Here is a 22,839-nt window from a genome sequence, read left to right as displayed (position 1 = left end):
ACAGTATCTGAAAGGAAAGGGCGGTGTCACACAGGAGGGAGTAAGAACCACAAGGGCTCGGTCTAGGGGCTGAGCAATTTCCTTGAGGAAATGACTTTAAAACTGAAACCCAATAGATGACACAAAACTCACCAGATAGATTGTGTACAGAGTGCAGGGAGGAGGGCCAACAGTTTCAGGATATTCATGAAGTACAATGTGGCTGAGCTGAAACAGGGTCAGCCTGTTGCTCAGCTCCCTAGTCTACAGCAAGAAGAAAACTTGGAGCAATGGCCGGGGGCCATTTTGGAGTCAGGCTGGACCAGAACTTCTGCCGGCTTCCTCCAGCAGCTCCTAGCTGAGTGCAGACTGGTGGAAATTGCTTGGACTGAGCCCTGCCTCTGCATACATTGCAGCCCGATCATGATTGCTAACCAGTCAGTAACCAGTTTGGTGGGGAGGCAGTGGCTGGCTGCACCACCACATGCATTCTACCAGCCACCAGGGAGCCAGCACAGGCTGGGAAAAGCAGCAGATGGCCCTGCACCAGCACACCCAGTGGCCATCATCAGATATTCATAGCCAGCACTGGCTAGAAGAACCAAACAATCTTGCTTCAGAGAAATTGTAGAAGTGCCTAGGACCCCACTACACACTCTCTGGGAGAACCCAGGAATATGCCAAGATGAAGAATCAAAACATAGTCTCTGGCCTCCAACCCAAGCAGAATAAATTCAGGAGATATAAACACAGAAGAGATTGGGAGTCGCACACCTCAAGTTTATGAAGTGATGGTAACAAGTAAAGAAACAACTTCATGAGGCTATAAAAGCAATTAGAATATAAATACTATCTCAGGTAACAGAAGAAAGGAAAAACATAACAAAAGAGTTCCTAGCACCTCTAAAGAAGACATAGATAAAAAATAGAGGAGCATAGGAAAATGAGGGAGACCTTGAATGAACAATATAAAAAAGTCATGTAGGTGAATATCGTGTTGTCTCACTAGGATAAAAAAACTAAAGGAGTTAGTGGGATCCAAAATGCACAGTACATATTGTGAAAGTGAAAGAGGAGGAAGTGTTTGAAAAAGGAAGGCAGTGGCCATTGCTAATCTATTTTTGTGATTTGAAACCCATATTATTTTCATGGTTCTGTTTAGTTGGTTTTATTCTGTTTTGGTTTGTCTAATTTTATTATATTTGATGGCATGGACAGCTATTTCAAAAGTAATAAAATATATTCTGGAAGCCATCATTGATTTCCTATTACCTTGTTTTGAAACCCTGTATTGCTTTCATTGTTTTGTTTTGATTGATTTTGTACTATTTTGTTTTATCTGATTGTATCGTATCTGATGGTTTAGGCAGCTACTTTGAAGATAACAAGAGGTATTATGGTAGCCACTCTTGTTTTACTATTTTCTTGTTTTGAAGTCCTATATTGCTTCCATTGTTTTATTTTTATTGGTTTTATTATGTACTCTTTGGTTTGATTTATTATACCCGATGGTTTGGCCAGTTATTTTGAAGATAAAAAGAAAGCATTATGGTAGTCATTGTTGATTTCCTTTTATCTGTTTTGAAGTCATGTACCATGTTCATTATCTTGTTTTTATTGACTCTGTTCTATTTCATTTGGTTTTATTTTCTTCAAAATAAAAGAACAAAGTTTGAAGTTTTGCGATGCTGAGGCTGGGGTTAGAGAGTGAAGGGTAAAGAGTGTGAGAAAGAAGTACTATGGGGAAGCAATCACACAAGCCAAGACAGCACCAGGTCAATGATTCCACTGTCAATCCAGAGAACAGGAGGAAGTTAATAAAGGACAGCTGGCTTGCATTTAGAACTATCTCTGTAGATCTTGCTACATGGGTTGAAATGGACAAAAATGACATTGCTGGGGCTGGGAATGTAGAGGATGGAAGAGGCAGTGCCTAGGGTGTGTGAGGCCCTATGTTCATGCCCAGTACCACACACAAACACTATGCACACAACACATTGAGGCTCTTGCCTTTGAATAAGATGGTGTTGGACTGGTTGAGGACAGAGGGTGGAGAAAGGGGGTGAATAGGGATCATTTGAGAAGTAAGTTGGGGATTAGAAATTGATTGGATGGGGCCTGGAGATTTAGCTCAGTGGCATAAGTACTTACTTTGCAAGCCCGAGGTTGTGAGTTCAATCCCCGGTACCAGTTTAAAAAAAAAAGAAATTGATTGGATGTAGAAGTGAGGAAGAAGGAAATGGCATAGATGAGTCCCAGGTGATCCTGTCTAGCAACCTCATTTCTTGACTGAGGAGACTAAAGTGAAGCAGCTTGTCTTCAGAGGGTTTGAGTGACTTGCCCAAATATATAAATTGAGACCCTGGTGCTCTTGTCCCCAGATGCTCTGTCATGCTGTCTAACATGTGATGCCTTTTTTTCTTCTTATTGTACTACTGGGGACTGAACCCAGGATGTTTGCACTGAGCTACATCTCTAGTCTTTTTTTAAATTGTAACTTTTTCTGTTTTGATGTAAGTTCTCACTAATTTACTAAGTTACTTAAATCAGACTTGAATTTGTGATCCTCCTGTCTCAGTTTCCCAGAATGCTGGGATTACATGTATGTGCATGCCACCACATCCTGATAAATGTCTCTAAGGGTTTGTAATGATACAGAGTAAAAAGATCTCAGTTGCCAAAGTGTCATTTGTGTTGACAACAGAATTTTGAGCATAAATCCAATCATCAGTGTTGTTAGTGTTTGCAATGTTGTTATGGCCTGTATTGGCTGGTAACCCAAACATACTTCTGAAGAGTTTCAGGAAAGCTAATAGAACTGATAGACCTTGATGTCCTCTGAGACTGTTTATTTTTACTCAGTCCTACATATTCCAGATGAAAAGGCCTTTGAGTGGTGAAACTACTATGCAGAATAGATAGCTTTAAGAGAGATAAAATTGTCTAGCATCCCATAAGCATGTCCGTAGATCAGAGATAACAAACATAGTATAATTTTTCTTTTTTTCCCTCAGTGCCATGTGATGCAGACTTCCTTGGGGAAGAAGGGAGGTGCTCTGATCTGACTGATTCATTGACTCAGTCTTTGTTCACTTACTCATTCAATTCGCATTTATCACGCACCTTCTATGTACCATCCACAGGTGCACTGAGTTTGGGCACTGGGGATGCAAAGGCGGTTAAGGCGCAACCTGTGCATTTGAAATGTTCGTTTCTACATGTAGGCAGATGTGAAGAATGCTTTCATTAACAAAAAACGTATCTGTGTCCAAACTGCTATGGATTCTGCCTAGTGATGTCAGGAAAGACTTCTCCAAGGCATAAGCATGAAGCCAGACCATAAGGATGAGGAACTCTGTAGTCAACATGGGAGGGAATAAGGCTCAGTATAAAGGGTAGTGTGTGTGTGTGTGTGTGTGTGTGTGTGTGTGTGTGTGTGTGTGGAGCTGAGGCAGGAAGAGCCACCTGGGACCAGACCCGAAGACCTCACTGACATACCTATGAGCTCCCACTTTGTCCTGGGAAGGAAGGCCATTAAAGGAAATGAGTTCACTGAGGTGACCTTGGTTTTATCTCTTCTTTCCTGCTTGAACAGGAATGTTTGTTCCAACACAGAGAACAGAAGGCATCTCAACATCAGATATCATCACCAGAATCGTCCGTGACTATGATGTTTATGCCCGGCGCAACCTCCAAAGAGGGTACACAGCCAAGGAACTGAATGTCAGCTTTATAAATGTGAGTGTGCCGCCCCATGCCCGCTGAGGCTTACCACAACACAGCACCACTACAGCGACTGAGGCCACTTCTGTGTGCTTACTGTGTGTCATGCAGTGTCCTTAATGTTTTGCACTTCCTGCCCCATGTAACCCACATAACAATTCAATGATGTATTTTATTCCCATTTTATAGATGAGGAAACCAAAGTCCGAAGGAATAATGTAAGTTAGCCAAGGAACATAGGTAGCAAAAAGAGCTTTCTTACTGCCCTCTCCTTGCATCCCCCTAACTTTCAGATTTGAGTTTAGGCTTTCTGGGAAATCTGCCCCTTGTGAAAGGCAAGAATTGTCTTGTGTTCAAAGAGAAGGAAAGAAGATAAAGGCAATGAAATGTTAAGCCCAGGAAAAATGCTTTCTTGTTTTAACATTTTTTAAATTTTCATTTTATTAAGGCCTTAAAGATGCTCATTAGAAACTTTAACAGCCTTTTTTTATTGTCCAGAAAAATTACAGCTACTTAAATAAAAGCCCAACGTCTTTGGCTTCTTTTGTATTTCTGCCGTCTTGTTCCCAGAAGCTGGTGTTAGTTTAATAACAGGGCAACAGTTAAAACAATCTTTAAAAGAAGCGAAACAGGCTGTTACAAAGGAAAGAGGGCAGCGCAGTGGCTAGAGATGATGTTAGTGAGTCCAGACAGCTGGATTTGCCTGGTATCTGACGAGCTGTCTTTTATTAAAACCAGAGAATGCAAGGAGAATTCCAGCCTCCCTTCAAATAGATACTATATTTTCAGAAAGCGATTTGGTGGGCTGAGGATTTAGCTCAGCAGCATAAGGGCCTGCCTTGCAAGCAGGCAGTCAGTCGTGAGTTCGATTCCTGGTACCGATAAAAATTTTTAAAAAAAGTGATTTGGCTTCAAAACTCATTGCTTATAGTGATAAGCCACCATAATTATCCTGCGTCTCACATAGTTGATCATTATTACCTAGCTTCAAAATAGGAGATCATTAACTACAAGTCAGTGATCATTAATTGTCCTCATGAGGCAGAGAGTGATGGGAGTCTAAGCTCTGTGTCTTCATACAAGTCGGGCAGCAAAATGGAAAATGTTGGGTTCCAGTGGCACCAGAACAACTGGCTGAAAAGAATTCAGTCAAAGTGATTATTTGCTATCTTACAGAGAATAAAGCTCTGGTTATTTCAATAAATTAAACTGTCTGTTCTTTTAAATTGAATTCAGTCAACCATCCAAGCATGGTGAGCCATTTCCAAAAGTTATTGCTCACTCCCCTTAAATGGTCTTTAGATAAGCCACTTAGCTCAAGGAACCATGCAGGCGGTGTGGATATGCTCGCTGCCTTTTGGTGGCAACAAACCTGGCCTCAGCTTAGAGTTGAAATTGAATGTGTTGGATAGGCGAGTATATGAATCACAGAACCTGAGAAGTGGCAGGGACCTGACTGGGGCCAGTCATCCAGCCCAAGTCCCTTGATTCAGAAAGGAAGAAAGCTGATCCCAGGGAGGGCACCCGACCACTGTCCCTCGAGCAGTTGTCCAGGCTCATGACTCTAAGCCTAGTGTTCATTCTATTGTGCTAGGCTGGCCCTGTGAGTTGTGCACATAACCATTTCCAGTGCAGAATGAATTATGGGAGAGAATGACATAAAGACAGCAGTTAACGCTTAGCTGAGAGCTTATCATGTGCCCAGCTGAGTGTTTTACCGGGACTACCTCATTTAAGCCTCATGATAAGCCTACAAGTGTGGACATAACTATTTCCAACATACAGGCAAGGAACCAGAGGTTCAGAGACGTCAGGCAATTCACCTAATGTCACATAGTAAATTATAAAAGACAAGGTGACTTTCTATAGTGCGTGTGTATGTATGTATATGTGTGTGTATGTGTATGTGTAGCTGAGTGACAATAACATACGTCATACCACACTCTGAGACTGCAGTAAGGTTCTGAAGAGCTAAATCAAGGCTCTTGGTCCACTTTTACTATATTCAAGGTGTTTCAGAATATTCGGAAATGCAAAATGAGCTTGAGTCACACGACTCAATTGCTCACTCCCCTTAAATGGTCTTTAGGAAGAGCAATATCTCTTGCTATCTTTTTAGGAGAGCGTATCATGATTCATGGGAGGGGGGCTTTTGTCTCAAGTTATTTCCATTCTCTTAATCGCAAACGTATCAGGTAACTTAGAGAAATGCCTAGACCACTTGCTAACTGTGAACAACCAATATATGTCAAGCATTTACTAAGTCATAGGCTCTCTACCAAGCACATCCAAGTATTATCTTACCTAATTACCACAGCAATCCTGAGGGGTATGGATGATTATTATCCTAATATTACAGTTCAGAAAATGGAAGCTTATTTATTTATTTAATTCCACAATTGTTCTGTTTTTTAATTTTTTATTTTAAAGAGAAAAAATAAAATAACAATAAGGCTGGGGATTTAGCTCAGCGGCATAAGCGCCTGCCTTGCAAGCAGGCAGTCGTGAGTTCGATCCCCGGTACCGATAAAAAGGAAAAAGACCAAAAAAAAAAAAAAAAGCCTATCTCTTAAAATAACAATAAGGCAGCCTTTCAAAACAGGTTAGTATGAAGTTACAGTAATTAATACATTGCATATTGTTGTCTTCATAGTACCCCATACCACAGCGATATATGTGCACCCATGTTTTTAACAGCATAATTTGTATTAGCTAAATCCTGGAAACAACCCAAATGTCCACCAACCGAGGAATGGATTAAAAAGTTGTAGCATTTTATGCAATGGAGTACTACTCAGCCATAAAGAAGGATAAACTGGAGACTTTTATAGGTAAATGGAGGTTTAAAGGTGACACATGATTTGCTTAACACATGTGGCTTCTGGGTACATAATTAGACAACATTGCTTCATAAAATCTATAAGAAAAAAATCCAGGTTCAAGGAATTTATCAGAACAAAAGTTTCTTCATCACTAAGGAAAGTGATACAGTTCAACAAGCTTAGTAGAAAATGTCATAACATTGAAAATTTTAATATAGCACATGAATTTTATAGCCCAGTCAATGACCCAGTTTTATAAATGATATTGGTTTTAACAATGTCCCTGTAAAACAGAAAACTCAAGCAGTCTCTGATAGCCACTCTGCAGACTACACAAAGTTTTGTCCTAATCCCTGCAGAATTAAGTGGGGATATTTGCCCAGTAAAGCACAAAAGGGCAGTTGTGTATTTTATCTCCCTTTTCCCTCTCACTGCTGAGGATTGAATAGTTTCTTCTTTTGTATAAGTAAATCCAATTCATAGAGTAGAATAAAAATATTGAAACCACTTGTAGTTCCCTTTACATTTCCAAATAGATTTATGACAAATGACTTTTCTCACAAGATATGTGCTTTGCTGTCAGTCTAGCCTTCAGGAAATGATGATATCCTAACCATTCACATTAGGTACAAATTCAGGTTGACTTAAAATGTGACCATCGGGGTGGATGATCAATCTCTCTTTCCTGTCCTCTTGGATGAATCCGCTTCTCCTGTAACTTCTGACCAGGAAAAGAAATACCGTTTCCAGAACCAAGTGGACAAGATGAAAGAAAAGGTCAAGAATGTGGAAGAAAGGTCAAAGGAATTTGTTAACCGAGTCGAAGAAAAGAGTCATGATCTAATTCAAAAGTGGGAAGAAAAGTCAAGGGAATTCATCGGCAACTTCCTAGAATTGTTTGGACCTGATGGAGCATGGGTATGTAGTTATCTCGCTTAGCCCACAGTAATAGTGTTTTTACTTTATCCCCCTTTTTGTGGAGTCCCCAAAAGGTATTCCTACCTCATATGCTCTCCACTTGGGCATCAGCCTAGATGACTTTGAGTCATGTCACTTCCTTATTTACTGTTTTACTCCCTGAGTGTGGCACCAAACTAGCACCTGAAGCCAGGCCTGGTCTCTGTTTCTATGCTTTGTCCAGAGCTTAGAAGCCATTAACTGCTCACTGTATGTTTATTAGTACAAAGTCTGGTTCTGTAGCTCATGTCAGTCTCCCTCCCAGTTGGGGAGGATGCGAAGCTTGGCGGGTAAAGCTGACCAATGGCAGCCCTGAGCTTGTGTTGCAAGATAATGTCAATGGGTTCTTAGCTGAACCACAGTCATTTATGTTGGGTGGGGGAGACTGCAAAAGAAATGTGGCTGTCTCGGTCATCTTTTGTTGTCAGGAACTCTCTTTTTTCACTGGTTGTGAGATAGAATTTTGCTATACATCTGTATTCATCATGGACTAATTTTCCCATGGCATTAAAGTGTTGAGATAAATGACAAAATTCTTAGAGGACTGAGATAATGAACTGAGAGAGATAATATAGATCATGTCCTTATGTAAATTCTATGAACAAGTGTGAATGCTAACTATACGAAGAGAAAAGAAAATTCTGGAAGCTACTTTGTATCCTGTTGGTATTTCTACTGCACGTATCCTGTTGGAATAAATAACCAACACATAGTGAATGAGTATTCTATGAAACAAAAACTTTTAAAGCTGACTTTCCGTTTAAAACAAAAAGAAATGATTCCCTTTGATTTCCCTGGTTTTAAGTAGCCTAGATTTCCCATTATGAAATGAGAAGTTTCTAACAAAATCTATTTTGACTTAATTATTTTATTGATGGGTTGTCACTGCTGCCTCTGCTCATTTGAGCTCATTCATTATAGGATTATCTAAAAGTAAAACACTCAATTAGTTATAGAAAAAGAGCAGTGTTCAGGAAGTTGAAAGGGATGGTTTTCTTAAAGCCCAGAGGCCTCTAAGTGATTACAGAGGTGGACATTACAGGCCAACCCCATCCTACGTATGAGTCAGAGAGCTAGAAACGATGCAAGGGCTGCTGGAGCCTTAATCATTTTCAGAAAGAGCTGGCAACAGTGGAAGAGCCAGGCACTGGGCTCCTTTTTGTTTTCCCCAGGCTTGTTGAAATTTTCAGTTCGGAGACTCTATTCTCTGATCTCCAAAACATAAAGACTGAAAGTGATTTAGTTGTTCCCATTTCCATAAGTAATGTTCAGGCTCTGAGGAAACAGCTGGTTTTTAATAACACCACGCAAGTATTCATCTGCTTACAGGGATTCGGAAATGTGTCTCTGCTGAGCCCTCATATTGTAACTCAAGGGATGGATGTTTTCCCTCCCTGGGGTGAGCAAAGGCAGGCAAAGGATGTAATTTCATAGAAACTTTATAGACTTTTTTTGTTTCAGCCTCCCAATGAAGGTGAAATAGCAGCTACAATTGTTCTTGGAGAGTCTGGTGACAATGAGCTGCGGTGATTTTTAAGAAATGAAACCCAGCTTAGAAACTGGAGGTTTTTCTTTTTAAAACTTGCTATTAGTGTCAAAACTGTTATTAACATTAATTTACTGTATCAGCCAGACTTAGACATTACTTTTTTCTGTTGACATTAAAAGTACAGGAATAGTTACAAGGATGTTAAACGCCAAGATAAGTAATTTACTTTTCATGAATATGCTATTATTATAATAATTCTTTATTTGTGGATTTGGGACTGAAACTCATTTCTTAAAATAGAGGATCTGCATTACCTGCAAAAACAGTGCTGATGCAAATAACCCAAACTTGGAAAGGTACAAAATAAAAGGATTTAAAGTAAAATTTTGGTATGAGGTTTACTAGCTTATAGTGGATACTCCATAAATATTTCTGAATTGAAGGAAGGGATGTGTGAGGAAAACCTATTCACAAAAATGTCCAGCATTTGCAAAAGCCTAAGTCCTCTACATGTATATATGTGTCAGTAGCCTTTTATTGTTAATGGTATTGGATACAAGGATTGGTTACAACTTCATGTTTGGTGGCTCAAATTTAACAGGCAAAGTTGATATGCTAAATTTTCAACCATATTTTAAGATTTCTTTTGGGGAGGGCATGAAATTACTATTTTTCCATGGTTACATGATTCCTAAAGGCTCCAACCCCTGCCCCAATCTGACTCACACATTTATGTGCCTGCCTGGACCCAGAGAATATTTTAATTTGCTCCTTTCAATTGTGGGAGAACATTACAAAAGGATGTGATCGATCTCATCAGTTTACTTATTTAACTACTTGTGTTTGATTTTTCTAGAATCTTGACTTGTGCTCAAAAGGTAGCTTATAACACAAATAGTGTGGCAAAGGGATCCCTGCGGTTTCGCATTACTGTTGTAGAATTCACAAGACAATTAATTTGAAAAGAGAAAACATTTATTTGGGCTTACATTTTTGGGAACTCAGCAGATGGCTGGTTGCCCTGTTGCTTGTGAACTCATGAGGAAGCATAATATTATGGTGGGGGACTGTAGTAGAGAAAGCCACTTACTACCTCCTGGTAGCTGGGAAGAAAAAAGAGAGGAAGTGATGGGGTCCCACAGTTCCCTTGGTGACAGGAAGACTTCCCACTAAGAATCACCCATGAAGTTTCCACCATGTCCCAGTAGTGTTATGAATAGGAGACCAAGCCTTTACAACACATGAATCTTTGGGGAAGGTTCTACATCTAAACTACAGCACCCTTCCAACAGAGGTTGGTGTTACTGTTCTTTGGTGGTGTCTCTGAAAGACTGACTGTCACAAGAAGGGTTTTCCCATGTTTGAGGTATCTGAATTTGCAAAACAGACACAGCCTGTTTAAATATTAGCACCTTAGCCATATAAGCCATTTAAAAAATCATTATGTGTCACCCTGAATGATCTGCCACTGCATTCGTTCACTGACTAAAAACACAAATCTTTCTTTTTGAAAATGAAATGACTATTTTACCATGCAAACACAGACCCTTTCCATGAGACACCAAGAAAGAATGATCTTTAGTCACGTGCAAGGTTTTAGTTCATCATAGACTAGTAAAGTCTTTTGTCCCAGTATGATCAGTCTGGCAGGTCCTATGCCAGCCAAACAGGCATATGCCGTCTTCTATATGAGATTACCTTTTTTTTTTTTTCCCGCTCACCCCACTCCCGAGATTACCTTTTAAAACGCAGGCTGTGTCTGTTCTTCACTGCTAATTTTTAAGACTGTGGTAAATAGGATAAAGTTTGCTATTTAAAGTACTTTTAAGTGTACAATGACACTAAGTACATTTCATTATTGAGCACTGATCCCCACCATCCATTTCCACAGCTTTTTAAAAACCTTCCTAAGTAGAAACTCTATACCCTTTATTTTTTAATTTCATTTTTTTTCTTTTTTGAGACAAGAGACTTGCTATGTAGTTCATGCTTGCCTTGAATTCATGGTGATACTCCTGCCTCAGCCTCCAGAGTGCTAGAATTACAGACATGAACTGGGGTTGAACCTAGGGCCTTTGGCATCGTAGGCAAGGGCTCTACCACTGAGCTACAGCAGTCGCCCCGCTCAGGTTCTTGTACCCTTAAACAACTCTCCCCAGCCCCTGAGAAACATCATTCTCCTTTCTGTCTCTGTGAATTTGACTACTGTGTGTGTGTGTGTGTATGTGTGTGTGCATACCTCATATACATACAATATTCACCATTTCATGTCTGGCGTATTTTATTTAGCATGATGTCTTTGTGGTGCATCCATGTAGCATAGATCAATGTTGTACCAGCCTTCTAAAGCTGAATAATATTCCGTTGTTTGTGTGTGTACATGAAACACTGTTTTTACATTTTCCTGCTGATGGACAGTTTGCTTGTTGCCCCCTGTTGGCAGTTGTGAATAATGCTACTGAGCATATTAGTGTCCCTTATATATCTGAGTCCCTGCAGTTCTTTTGGGTATATACAAAGAAGGCGAATTGGCTGGATCATCTAGTAGGTATATGTTTAATTTTTTGAGGAACTCCCATACTGCGTTTCATAATGACTGCACTATTTTACATTCCCACCAAGGACATAGTTCTAATTTCTCCACATTCTCGCCAACACTTACTGTTTTGTTTTGTTTTTATAATAGCCATTCTTTTTAAGAGTTTAGATTTCAAGAAAAGAGTATAAAGTGCAGTTTGTAGATTTGATTTAGATTTCTTACTTGGGAATTTTGGACAATTGGTTTTTTAAAAAGTAGCCTTGTACATATGCACAAATAAAATGTGAGTAAGTATGAAAATCTTTTTACTATTAAAGCGGCTAATTACAAGAGAGGTGGTCATGCTCAGGGACTTATCCTGTCAGGGCAGCCTTGAGCAAGTTCTTTTGCTTGTTTGGACCTCAGGCACAGCTATTTTTTTTATTATTATTTAAAGATAAAAAAAGAAAGGACATAAAAAACAAAGCAGTAAAAGGGTACAAATAATACAGTATTTCAAGAAAAAAATATACCGTAAGAAATCACCAGTTAATAGGTTACATATTATCTTCCCAGAAACAGTTGTCCAAATTACAAAATTAAAGCATATCAAGTGGACATTCATTCAGTGAAATTGGAGACAGTTCCGAGGCACAGCTCTTGTAAGTGGCAAAAGTTAGCTTAGCTGCCTCCTAATGTTGCTGAGAGGATTAAATTGGTTCACACTTTCAAACCCTTCTAACAGTAGCTGGCACCCACACAAATAGCAGATATATCTTGGTACCTGTGTAACAGTTAGTTGTTGTTGTTGTTGATGATATCACTTATAAATTTGTCCCGAACTAAAACACCAGCTCTTTTCTCTCCTCAATTTTGGTCTTGCTTACCAGGGATCCAAACCAACTCATACTAGAATTTTTTTTTTTCATTTCTTTTTTAGCACGTATGCCCAAACATACCTGAAACCCTGAAAGACATTTCTTGCCTCAATAGATGTTAAATACTTCTTGAAAGGGAAAACTTTGTAGGAGGGAAATAGAAATTACTTTTATATGGACAGGACTTTAAATGGGATTATTTTCTTGGGGGAAAACTTTATAAATGGAAACCTCTTAATATGGTAAAAAACTAAATTTAAATACCTTTTCTCTTTGAAAATGCCGTGCTATGGTCTTCATTATTTGTTATATTTCTAAAGTGCTTTTCTTCCCAGGAAGCTCATTACAAACTGTCTCCTAACTGGATTGAATTCAGCTCCTTTGCAGAGGAACCACCCTTCAAAATGCACCAGAAACAGATCACAGAGCCTGCAAATTGAGGCCCAGGGTTGCTTTGTATGGATAGCACATTTTATGTAGTACGATATAACTGTTTATCATTAAGGATTCAACTTCTTTCATCCTCTTAGGCAGAATAGTCTCAGCTATGAGCTTGATTCAAGCTAGAGTAGACAAGATGTAGATTTCTTAGAAAGTGGGCTTCTAATGGAAATACTGACAATCCATTAACAGCAGGAGGGCTAATGGCTGCCACTAAAAATATACTTAAAGATTACAGTAATAAAAACACATTTTAAAGTGCCTGCTAGAAGTTTGAGGATTTTTTTTAATGTTGCTGTTAATAATAGGCCACCCAGTCCTTTTGGCACTTGATTTTGTCTCACAAATGAGCCTAATCTAAGGTAATGCTGTTGTACTGTTCTTTATTTTTTTCCTATTTCATTTTGAGGAGGTTGAATGTCTTTCGGTGGAATTATCAGTGCCCTTAATGGAAGGTAAATAATTGGTATATTCATAGATGTGTAGAATTTTAAATCTGGAAAGGATTTTAGCGATCAGCAAGTCATCTCTATTATATCTGCTAAGAAAATTTGAGACTCTGAAAGGTAATGGGTTAGGGCCTTGGAAGGGAAGATGGGCACTTAGGGGAATTGATAATATGCTGAGGTCTTAGTATTTTCTCACCTATATCATTATTGTGCCTGTTCTTTTACTTGGTCTCCTTGCCCAGGTTGTATGAGTTATGATTCTTTCTTTCTGCCACAATACTATTTTATGATGTCTAAAGTAATGCACAGTCATCTCTGCAAGGGATTGGCTCCAGGACTCCCCTCAGATACCAAATTCTGAAGATGCTCAAATCCCTTAGATTGAGTGGTGTGGTATTTGCACACAGCCTACCCAGTCCTCCCATACACTTTAAATCACCTCTAGAGAATGTATGGTACTAATAAAATATAAGCGGCATGTATATAGCTGTTATATTGTTTAGGTGAACCATGGTAGATGAAAAGTCTGCACATGTTCCTCACAGACACACTTTTCGATCTGTAGTTGGTTAAATCCAAGAATACTGTACTTGAGATATGAAAGGCAGGTTGTATTAATTACAGAATTTTTTTTTGGTCTTTTTTCATTTTTATCGGTACCGGGGATCGAACTCACGACTGCCTGCTTGCAAGGCAGGCGCTCATGCCCCTGAGCTAAATCCCCAGCCCCCTAATTACAGAATTATTAAAAAGTAAATACTAAAAGGAAACAAAAACCACCCGCAGTCCCATTGCCTAGATCTTTCTTCCATGTAGCTTATATACATTCTTTTTACATCATTGAACTCATACGGCACATACTGATCTGAAATCATTTTGACTTTGCAATCACTAGCGAGTATTTTTATATTATTAAATACTCCTGAAGAACCTGATCCTTATCTGCTGCTTAGTATGTCACTTTGGAGTTGTGTAAGATTTCTCTAACCTATTTAGGGTTTTGCAGTTCTGTCTGCCATGGCACTTCAAGGAATATCCATCTATACAATAAAGATTTACTCACATCTCTTATTATCTCCTCAGGCAAAAAATAGCTTTTGCACCTATTGCCAAATTACCCCTCAGAATAGTTGCTTCTGTGTTAGCCTCCTACCAGGAGTAACATGAATGTGCTCTTTTCCTGCGCCCACACCTGCATTAGCCATCACAAACTTTAAAAAGCTTTTAGTAACCTGATATATAAAAAGTATCCCATTTCAGTAATTTGTATTTATTTAATTACAAGTGATGTTGAACACTTTTGTAGTTTAGTTTATTTATAAATTTCTTTTGTGAATTGCCTACATGCACCGTGTTTCTTTTTTGTTAAGAATTTTAGTTTTTTGTTTATAAGCACTATTTATATGCCAGGATCTATAATTTGTATTTATTTTTTGAAATTTATTTTTGTATCACACAAGGTGGAACCCAGGGCCTTGCATGTGACTGTAGTCACATGTAGTAGGTTCTCTATCACTGAGTTACACTCCCAGCCCCTGTAGTTAAATGTTGCAAAACTTTTCCCCACTGTGTTTGTCGTTTCCCTCATTGTATTTCATGGTATTTTTTCAAGTGTAAAAGTTTTAAATTTTTGTACAGTCAAGCGTCAGTCTTTTCTTTGGTGGCTTCTTTCTTTGCTTTTACTCACATACTCAAAGATATTTCTGAGGTACAAATCTGATCCTACCTTTCCCTTGATTAAATTTATTTTCCTGGGGCTTTTGGTGAGGCAGTGTACCTCCTTATGGTGCTTTGGGCATAGGCTAATCCCAAGCCATAGGTGCTTGGGATTCTAGTCATTCATGCCAAGCAACTTGTGCTGACTGCTCTCTACTTGGCACCCACTCCGTGGAAAGCCAGGTCCTCCTCCACCAGTCCCCACAGGCCTAGTCCCCATCTCTAACCCTTCTTCTAGTGTATTAGGAAAGACCCAGCTCAGACCTGGCCACCTCTTTTGTCCTCAGCTTCCCCTTCCCTTTGTGTAACACCTGGTCTCCAGGGGCCTCCATAATTTGTAAAATAAATAACCCAGATGACAAGCAAAGTCTAAAATGGCCAGTTAAGGTTGAGTATTCTTAATCTGGAAGTTTGAAATATGAAATGCGCCCAAATATAAAACTCCTTGAGCATCAACATGGTGCCACATATGGAAAATTTTATGCCTGCCCCTCATGTGCCACAGGCAAAACACAAGGACACTAGAAATACTGCATAAAATTGCCTTTAGGCTGTGGATAGAAGGTGTATATGGAACAAATAACTTTTGCATTTAGGCTTGGGTCCTACCCCTCAGGGTATCTCATTATGTATATGCAAATATTCCAAAATCCAAAATCTGAAACACTTCTGGTTCTGGATGAAGGCTACTGAACTTGTAGGAAAATTTACTTTCGGGGTTAGTTAAGGATCAAAACGTTGGGCTGACTGCAGGGGCTGAGGCAGTCAGTCCAACCTTTGATTATGAGCAATCAAAAACTGCCAGGCAGCACAGGCAGAGCACTCTGATGTCCAGGGAATAGACCATTGCGGGTGGGGGACTGAGCAGGCCAGGAGCAGAAGGCCTGCAAGGCAGGAGCTCAGTGCTGGGACTGGATTTCTCAAGAGACCAAAGGGGACAGCATCAAGGAAGGACTCAGTTCTGAAAGCACCAGGCAACAGTCCCCTGAAGACCTTCGGCCCCCCAGCCTTCCCCACCCCAGCAAACAGCATTGCCACTTCCTGGTTTTACAGACCAGAAACCATAGTCGCTCGGTTCCTTTTCCCTCCTCCATGCCACATCCCTTCTGTCAGTGAGTCCTGTTGGCTGTGCCCTCAAAATAGATCCAGACCACATATTGTAGGATTCCATTTTAATGATATTCTGGAGCAGGCAAAACTGTAGGAACAGAAAACATATCTATTGCTAGAAGCCGGGTGGGTGGTTGTGGTGGTGGTGGCTAAAAAGAGTCTCAAGGGAATTTGGGGGCTGACAAAACTCTCCTGATGACTTGAATCTGATGATGTTATACATTTGCCAAAACTCATGGAACTGTACATGGAAAAGGGTGAGTTTACTATACCTTCATACAAATATAGGGGAAAACATACTGGGACCCAGCCTTTCCTACCATCGCTCTGGGCAAGGGGCCACATAATCTTGGATTGTCATTGTGATGGGCTCTTCGGTGGTCTTCCTGATCCTGGCCTCACTTCCTTGCCGCCTGTTCCAAGCAGAGCAGCCACAATGGTCCTCAAAGAACAAAAAGTAAATTTTGTTACTTCTTTGCTCAGGGCACTCCAGAGGTTTCTCTTTTCCTCAGAAAAAAACCCTATGTGAAACAATCCCCTGTTATTTTTCTGGCCTAATCTTTCTCAGTTCCTCCCACTCTTTCCTGCTCGTGAATTCTCTACACTGCTGCCATGATGGTCTTCCCTCTCCCCTTGAACGTGCCTGTGTGATTCTCCTCAGCGTGAAAGACTGAGTTTCCATAATGGCTGCCATGACCCTCAGTGGCAACAGCCCTCTACTGCCTCCCTGGTAATCTCCTAACTCCCTTCCTCACCCTACTCCCCACTAACAGACCCCATACCGGCATCACATCCTGCTTGCTCTTCCTGGTACTTTATGTGTTCTCCTCCTGGGGTCCTCTACCTGGAATGTGCTTCTCAGTAATTTCTACTCCTGGGCTCTGTATTAGTTAGCTTTCGTGTTGCTAGGACAAACTACCTGACACCCACTCTTCAAAAGAAGAGAGGTTCCTTTGGTTTCAATCCACAGTTGGCTGATTGGAAGGCAGGAACACCGTGATGGAAGGGCATGGTGGAGCAAAGCTGCTCAGTTGATGGTGGTTGGGAAGCAGCACAGGGGGAGGGCACGGGTGAAAGATATACCCCCAAAGGCGCATGCCCAGTGACTACCTCCATGGGGCACCACCTCCTAACAGCACATTCAGCTATGAATGTCCGTGCATTAACCCACTGATGAGTATAACGTCTTTGTGATCCAAAAGAGGCTATACTCTAGATCCCCTGGAGTCTCTTCATCCAGTCAAACTGACAAGTTTAACCGTTACAGGGCCCTTCTCTCATCTCTTTCAGTCCTTTGTTCAAGTACATTTTTCCATGGGGCCTTCCCTAAGCATCCCATTTATAACTGCAGTCCCTGATCCAACACCAACTTGCTATCTTCTCTCATCTCACAGACCACAATTCCATCTGACATACCACGTATTTTATTATATGATTTCTTCTCATATCCATGAAGACAGAGATTTTTGTTTTATCTTGCCTTTCCAGTACCTAAGACCTTACCATTTGCCTGGGAAATAATCAGTAAAACTATGTGTATGGATAAAAAGAAGGGAAGAAGAAAAGAATCCCAAGAAGCAGCAGTCATTGTAATTTTATGTGGTGGCATCTCACTGTGCCACACTTCTTTCACACTCAGTTCCTTAGTACACACACACACACACACACACACACACACACACACATATATATATATTTTGTACCGGGGGATTAAACTCATGACCTTCTGCTTGGCAGGCAGGTGCTTATACCACTGAACTAAGTCCCCAGCCCCTAGATTTTTTTTTTATGCCAGGGATTGACATACATACACTCACAACCATACACTTGCAAGGCAGGTGCTTATGCTCCTGAGCTAAATCCCCAGCCTCATAGCATATTTTGTTAGTCAGCTTTCCATCGCTGTGACAAAATACCTGATAATGACACCTTAAAAGAAGTAAAGATATTTTGGCTCACAGTTTCAGCCCACGGTCACTTGGTTCTGTTGCTTTGGGCCTGTGGTGAGACCAAGCATCATGGTAGGGAGAACATGATGGAGCAAGCTGCTCGCATGATGGTGTCTAGGAGGTGAAAAGAGAGCGAGAGGAAGGGGCAAGGATCCGATACCCTCTTCAAGGTTTCCTTCCTCTAGGCCCATCTCCTAATGTTTCCATCACCTCCCAATAGCATCATCAGCTGGGTACCAAGATTTTAACACATTAACTTTAGGAGAAACGTTTAGGATCCAAGCCATGCCAGTCTCCAAACATGTGGAATTCAGTACAAGTCTGTGTTTGTGGGTTCAGGTGTTTCGGGGTGGTGGTTTTCCTCCCTGCCTTTCCTTCTGCTTTGTTGCCACCTGAGATTGCTATGTTAACACAAGTTTTTCTCAAATTTCTCTCTAGAAACAGATGTTCCAGGAGAGGAGTAGCCGGATGCTACAGGCCTTATCCCCGAAGCAGAGTCCTGTGAGCAGCCCAACCCGGAGCCGGTCCCCTTCCCGCTCCCCGTCACCCACCTTCTCATGGCTCCCAAGCAAAACCTCACCCCCGTCCTCGCCCAAAGCTGCTTCAGCCTCCATCAGCAGCATGAGTGAGGGGGATGAGGATGAGAAGTAAAGGTGGCCATCAGGCAAGAGCCATGCCTCGCAGGATGGGGAGGGGGATTCTGGGGGATGCCTGGGTGGTGTCTGAGGGGGAAGAGTCACAGGAGCAGCTGCTCAGCAGGGAGGCCCTGAGTTCTGCCTAGGGAAGGTCTTGGGACCAGTTCTCCCTCACTGTCCACACAGTCTCGCATGGGCTCGGCATGGAGGTTTCTGGCTGGATAACCTGTACAATCTTCTTAGCATCATCTAGAACCACTCTACTTTAACCTTGCTAAGGAAAGGTGCAGAGCATCTCGGAGGCTCTTTCACTGAGTGGGGTGACTTCTGGTTTGGTCTGTACACCCATCCCCATCAAGTAAACCACTTGTGGATGCGGCTGCCCCCTCAACCTGCTAATTCTGCCTGTATAAGGGCCCTGCACGTTGCCTCCTACCACCCGAGCTCTGCCAGAATAAATTTATGTCCAATAGAGGCGGCAAAGTGCTATTGAAATAGTCAAGTTAAAAGACAAATTCCAGCCTTCTCAGTTCAGCCACTAAGACGATATTACAACGCATCAACTCATTCCGGTTGCCAGGACCGTGGCTCAGAGACAAAGCCCCAGTTTGGGCCAGATGTAAAAGGTGATCTATTACGCACCTAACCTCTCAATCAAAGGACAGTTTTGTTGAGGAGAGCTCCATCTAAGGCCTCATGTGTTCCTGGCTGTACTTTATCATCATTGGTTTGACTTCACTGTTTTTCAGAAATTACCTTAACCTATGGGAACTGCAACAAGGAAAGACATCCTGTACTGAAAATGAAAGAGGAGATGCTTTTGCATTGACTCCAAATTTGGCAGATAAAAAAATATCTCCCAAAGCTTCTCTTTAAATGATGCTATTATGGAATGGCTTTCCCATTTCTGACCAGTTAACAGTTTCATAGACCTCAAATAACAGTTCTATGTACCAAACACATAGTATACTGATAGGGGGTGCTACCTGCACATATCTGTTCTATGTATGCTCCAAATATGCTATCCCAGGGTGTATATCATATGCAATATGAATATGTGGTGGTAGCATTTTCCCATATACTCCTCTCCTGTGCTCTACCCTAATACCCTGCTGAAATCCTTGATCTAAAGAACCATTTGGTTCCCTTGTGACTTGGGCACTTTGTCATAAGCTCATGCCTGATTCCCATAGAAATGTTTTGTCCCAACCAGGAAAATACTGTTGTTCTCATGGCCTACCATAACATTTTTGGGTGAAGGAAGGCTCTGAAGAGTTTTTCTAAGGACTGTGGGTTTCATTAATTGAACAAGTCTAGGTAGTGTTGTAGCTATCTCAGGCACCTAGGTTTGCCAAATGGGATGAAGACTTTCAGAGTCCTGCAGAGCTATGTAAAATTACTGCTGCCTAGTGTCATGCTGGAAATGGGCAGGTAAATTCAAGGTTTAGAATCCAACTCTTGGGCAGGTGTAGCTATTGCTCAGTTATCCTAGTAAAGTCAGACAGAGCTGGGACCTGATTGGGCAGGAGCCCCAACCAGCAACTCATGGGCAGATCCTAGCACTTTATGTTGACAGAAGAACCCCTTTTCTAGAGGCCTTAGAAATCAGCTTTCTGGGAGCAACCAATGAAGAAAGGTGGCATGTCTTTCCCCTTTGTGTTAGGGTCGAACTACCTCCCTGCCTACCTGGAAACACCTGGTGTTTATTAGAAAGCAAAGCTATAAGGCTAAGCTGGCTTGGGGCCTCCTTGATCCTGGCACTTTCTCCAGAATTCTGAAAAGCACTTGTATAGACAAAGGGTGAGCAGAAAGATGGCCTGTGAGAAGGAAAATTCATTTTTCAGTCGAGGTCCTCCCTTTGCACATCATTCTACTGAGAGAGAGGCCAAGGCTCCATTCTTCCATACTGACTCCTGCTGAGCACGTCAGTTGATTGACACATTTAGCAGTGAAAGAACACGATGACAAGCCTGGCAAGGGAAGGCAGTAAGAACAGGGGAAAAAAAGGAGAGAAAAGACTCTTGAAGAGAGGGAAGGAAGATAAAGAAAATCTTCTCTGTTAAGCCATTTCAGTACCTCACTTTGTTGGTGAAACTTTCGTGCGGAAACCATTTAATGCTCTGATTCCAATGACCCAGGGCAGATAGATTGACTCTGACTAGTCCTGCTCTAAAGAAAACTCTGGGGTTAATATATCAGGCTGACTATAAATTTGCCGGCCATATGTATCATACTGACAAGTGCCATGTATGTGACTCATCAGATAGTGTCATCATGACTGCCAATTATGGGAAATGACCAATGCCTGAGATACTCCAGCAATGGGCCAAAATAACCCTTAAGTGGGTTCTAAATCCCATCCCCCTAACCTTCAGCAAAACCTCCCTGCCTTCTTGAGAACATGAGTCTCCTGAGAAGGAGCAGGGTGGATTCCATAACCCGGCCTTTGATACTCTTGGACATCTCTCCGTTTTTCCCGGCCCCTGTTGCCTAGCTTCCCTGCACCCAAGAGGAGCTGGGCTTGGGCTTTGGGCCATCCAGTCAACTGCCATGGCCAAGAGTGAGTTAAGGATGAAACAGGATATAGAGAACGTGTGCTACCATCTTGGAGAGGTGAGCAGAAGTGATGGAAAGCAAGGGGCGAGGTGCCTTTTGCTCTAGGAACGGAAGGAGACTTCAGAGAGAGGAGAGTGCCTGGACAGCACCTTAGGATTGTGGAGGGGGCAGGTAGTGAAGATGAAAGAAAATGCGACAGGATGCGGATCAAGGGTTAACATAGCCCCTAACAGGTTAAGGAGAAGGGTTTCTGTTCCAGTACAAACTTCCAAGATTAGTGGATAGCCATGCAGCGGCTGGGGTCCCTGCCTCTCCCGCCAGCACTCCCACATCTTCCTGACGGGGACACTGGGATGAAGTGCTGATCTCCTCCTCCAAGCTAAGCACTGAGGGCAGGACTGCAACATGCAGTCACACTGAATGGCTTCAAACTGCTGGGTGCCAGGTCCTTACAAAGACAAAGGCGAGGCAGCCTCACAAGGAGCAAGACACAGACATCACCGAGCTTCTGACTTGCTCTGCGTGAAAGAGACCCTGCTGTGAGATTTCTGTCTCTTAGGCTACGAGATGCTGATTCCACCCTTTGAGGAAGGAACAAGAACACAAATTTATTTTCTCTCCATCTTCACAACTTATTTTAGCACCCCGCCATACCCCAGGGAGAGATGTGACATGACGTCACTGGCTCGGCTGAATCAGATGAGGTCCTATCTAGTGAGATGCACAGGTATCACGGGCATCCATTCAGCACTAGTCCAGGCCATCTGAGTTGTTTTTTTTTTAAATCTCACAAGGCATATGCAACTTCTCTTCCTCTTGTGACTACTGTCTAGTTTTTTGTTTTGTTTTGTTGTGTGTGCGTGTGTGCGTGAGCGTGTGTGTATGCATGTGTGTGTGTGACTGTAATGTGTCCGGGGACAAAGCCATAAGAAAAGCATACATACTTAAGACTCTGCTGTACATAGAAGACAAGAAGATGACTCATCTGAGTTGAAGCGTGACCTTATGCCCAAGCATTCGATTTGCTCTGGTGCTGAATAATGTGAACTACTGGAATCAGCCCCTCTTCTGGTACTCCCCTCCCTGCCCTGCTCCCAAATGGAACACAGCATTCCTGACTTGTTTATAAATAAAGGGATGCAGAATTGCAGCTTCGCCTGTTGTATTTCTGGTGTGCTGCTGTGTGTTCTTGTCTAAGGACTCTACCTCATTGTGACAAATGCAGGCACTGGAGCAGCTGTCCTGGTCAGCTGTGGGGCCCCGGTGCCCCCAAGGTTCTGCCTCTGCACTGTGTGGAATGAAGCCAAGTCCCCAAATTGCCAAATGACCCACATCTTGATTTAAAAGATTAGAGGGGACTGTGAGCACAGTTCAGTGGTAGTGCACTTGCCCAGCATGAGAGACAGACAGACAGATAGACAGACAGATCTCCAGTATCATCCAAAGAAAAAGTGAGAAACAGATCCACCTGGAGGGCCCATCCCGTGCTGAGCTCGCCTGGAGCCTGAACTGTAGGTCCTGCCACTCGCTTGCTTTGTGACTTTAGCCAAGTCCCTTTATTTCTTCAGCTTCAATGCCTGCTTTTGTGAATGAGTGTGTTGGAGGACATGGTTTCTG

General features: G+C 41.8%; 1 protein-coding gene across 3 annotated transcripts in view; it reads left to right on the top strand.

Moving 5' to 3' along the window:
- Positions 1-22,372, top strand: part of Pcyt1b (phosphate cytidylyltransferase 1B, choline) — a 93,532-nt gene extending 71,160 nt beyond the window's left edge. For all 3 annotated transcript variants that reach the window (XM_013148941.3, XM_003466411.5, XM_023563632.2), the window contains exons 6-8: positions 3,575-3,717; positions 7,254-7,442; positions 18,470-22,372. In XM_013148941.3, coding sequence (XP_013004395.1) covers positions 3,575-3,717; positions 7,254-7,442; positions 18,470-18,682 — 545 coding nt within the window. In that variant the 3' untranslated portion in view covers positions 18,683-22,372. The remainder of the gene's footprint in view (positions 1-3,574; positions 3,718-7,253; positions 7,443-18,469) is intronic.
- Positions 22,373-22,839: the final 467 nt, after the last annotated feature.

The sequence above is a fragment of the Cavia porcellus genome, unplaced genomic scaffold (assembly GCF_034190915.1).
Source record: "Cavia porcellus strain 051 isolate PalLab524CR breed Dunkin Hartley unplaced genomic scaffold, mCavPor4.1 scaffold_33, whole genome shotgun sequence".
NCBI lineage: Eukaryota > Metazoa > Chordata > Mammalia > Rodentia > Caviidae > Cavia > Cavia porcellus.
The sequence above is the reverse complement of the archived record's forward strand: the minus strand, read 5'-3'. Positions and strand labels throughout refer to the sequence as shown.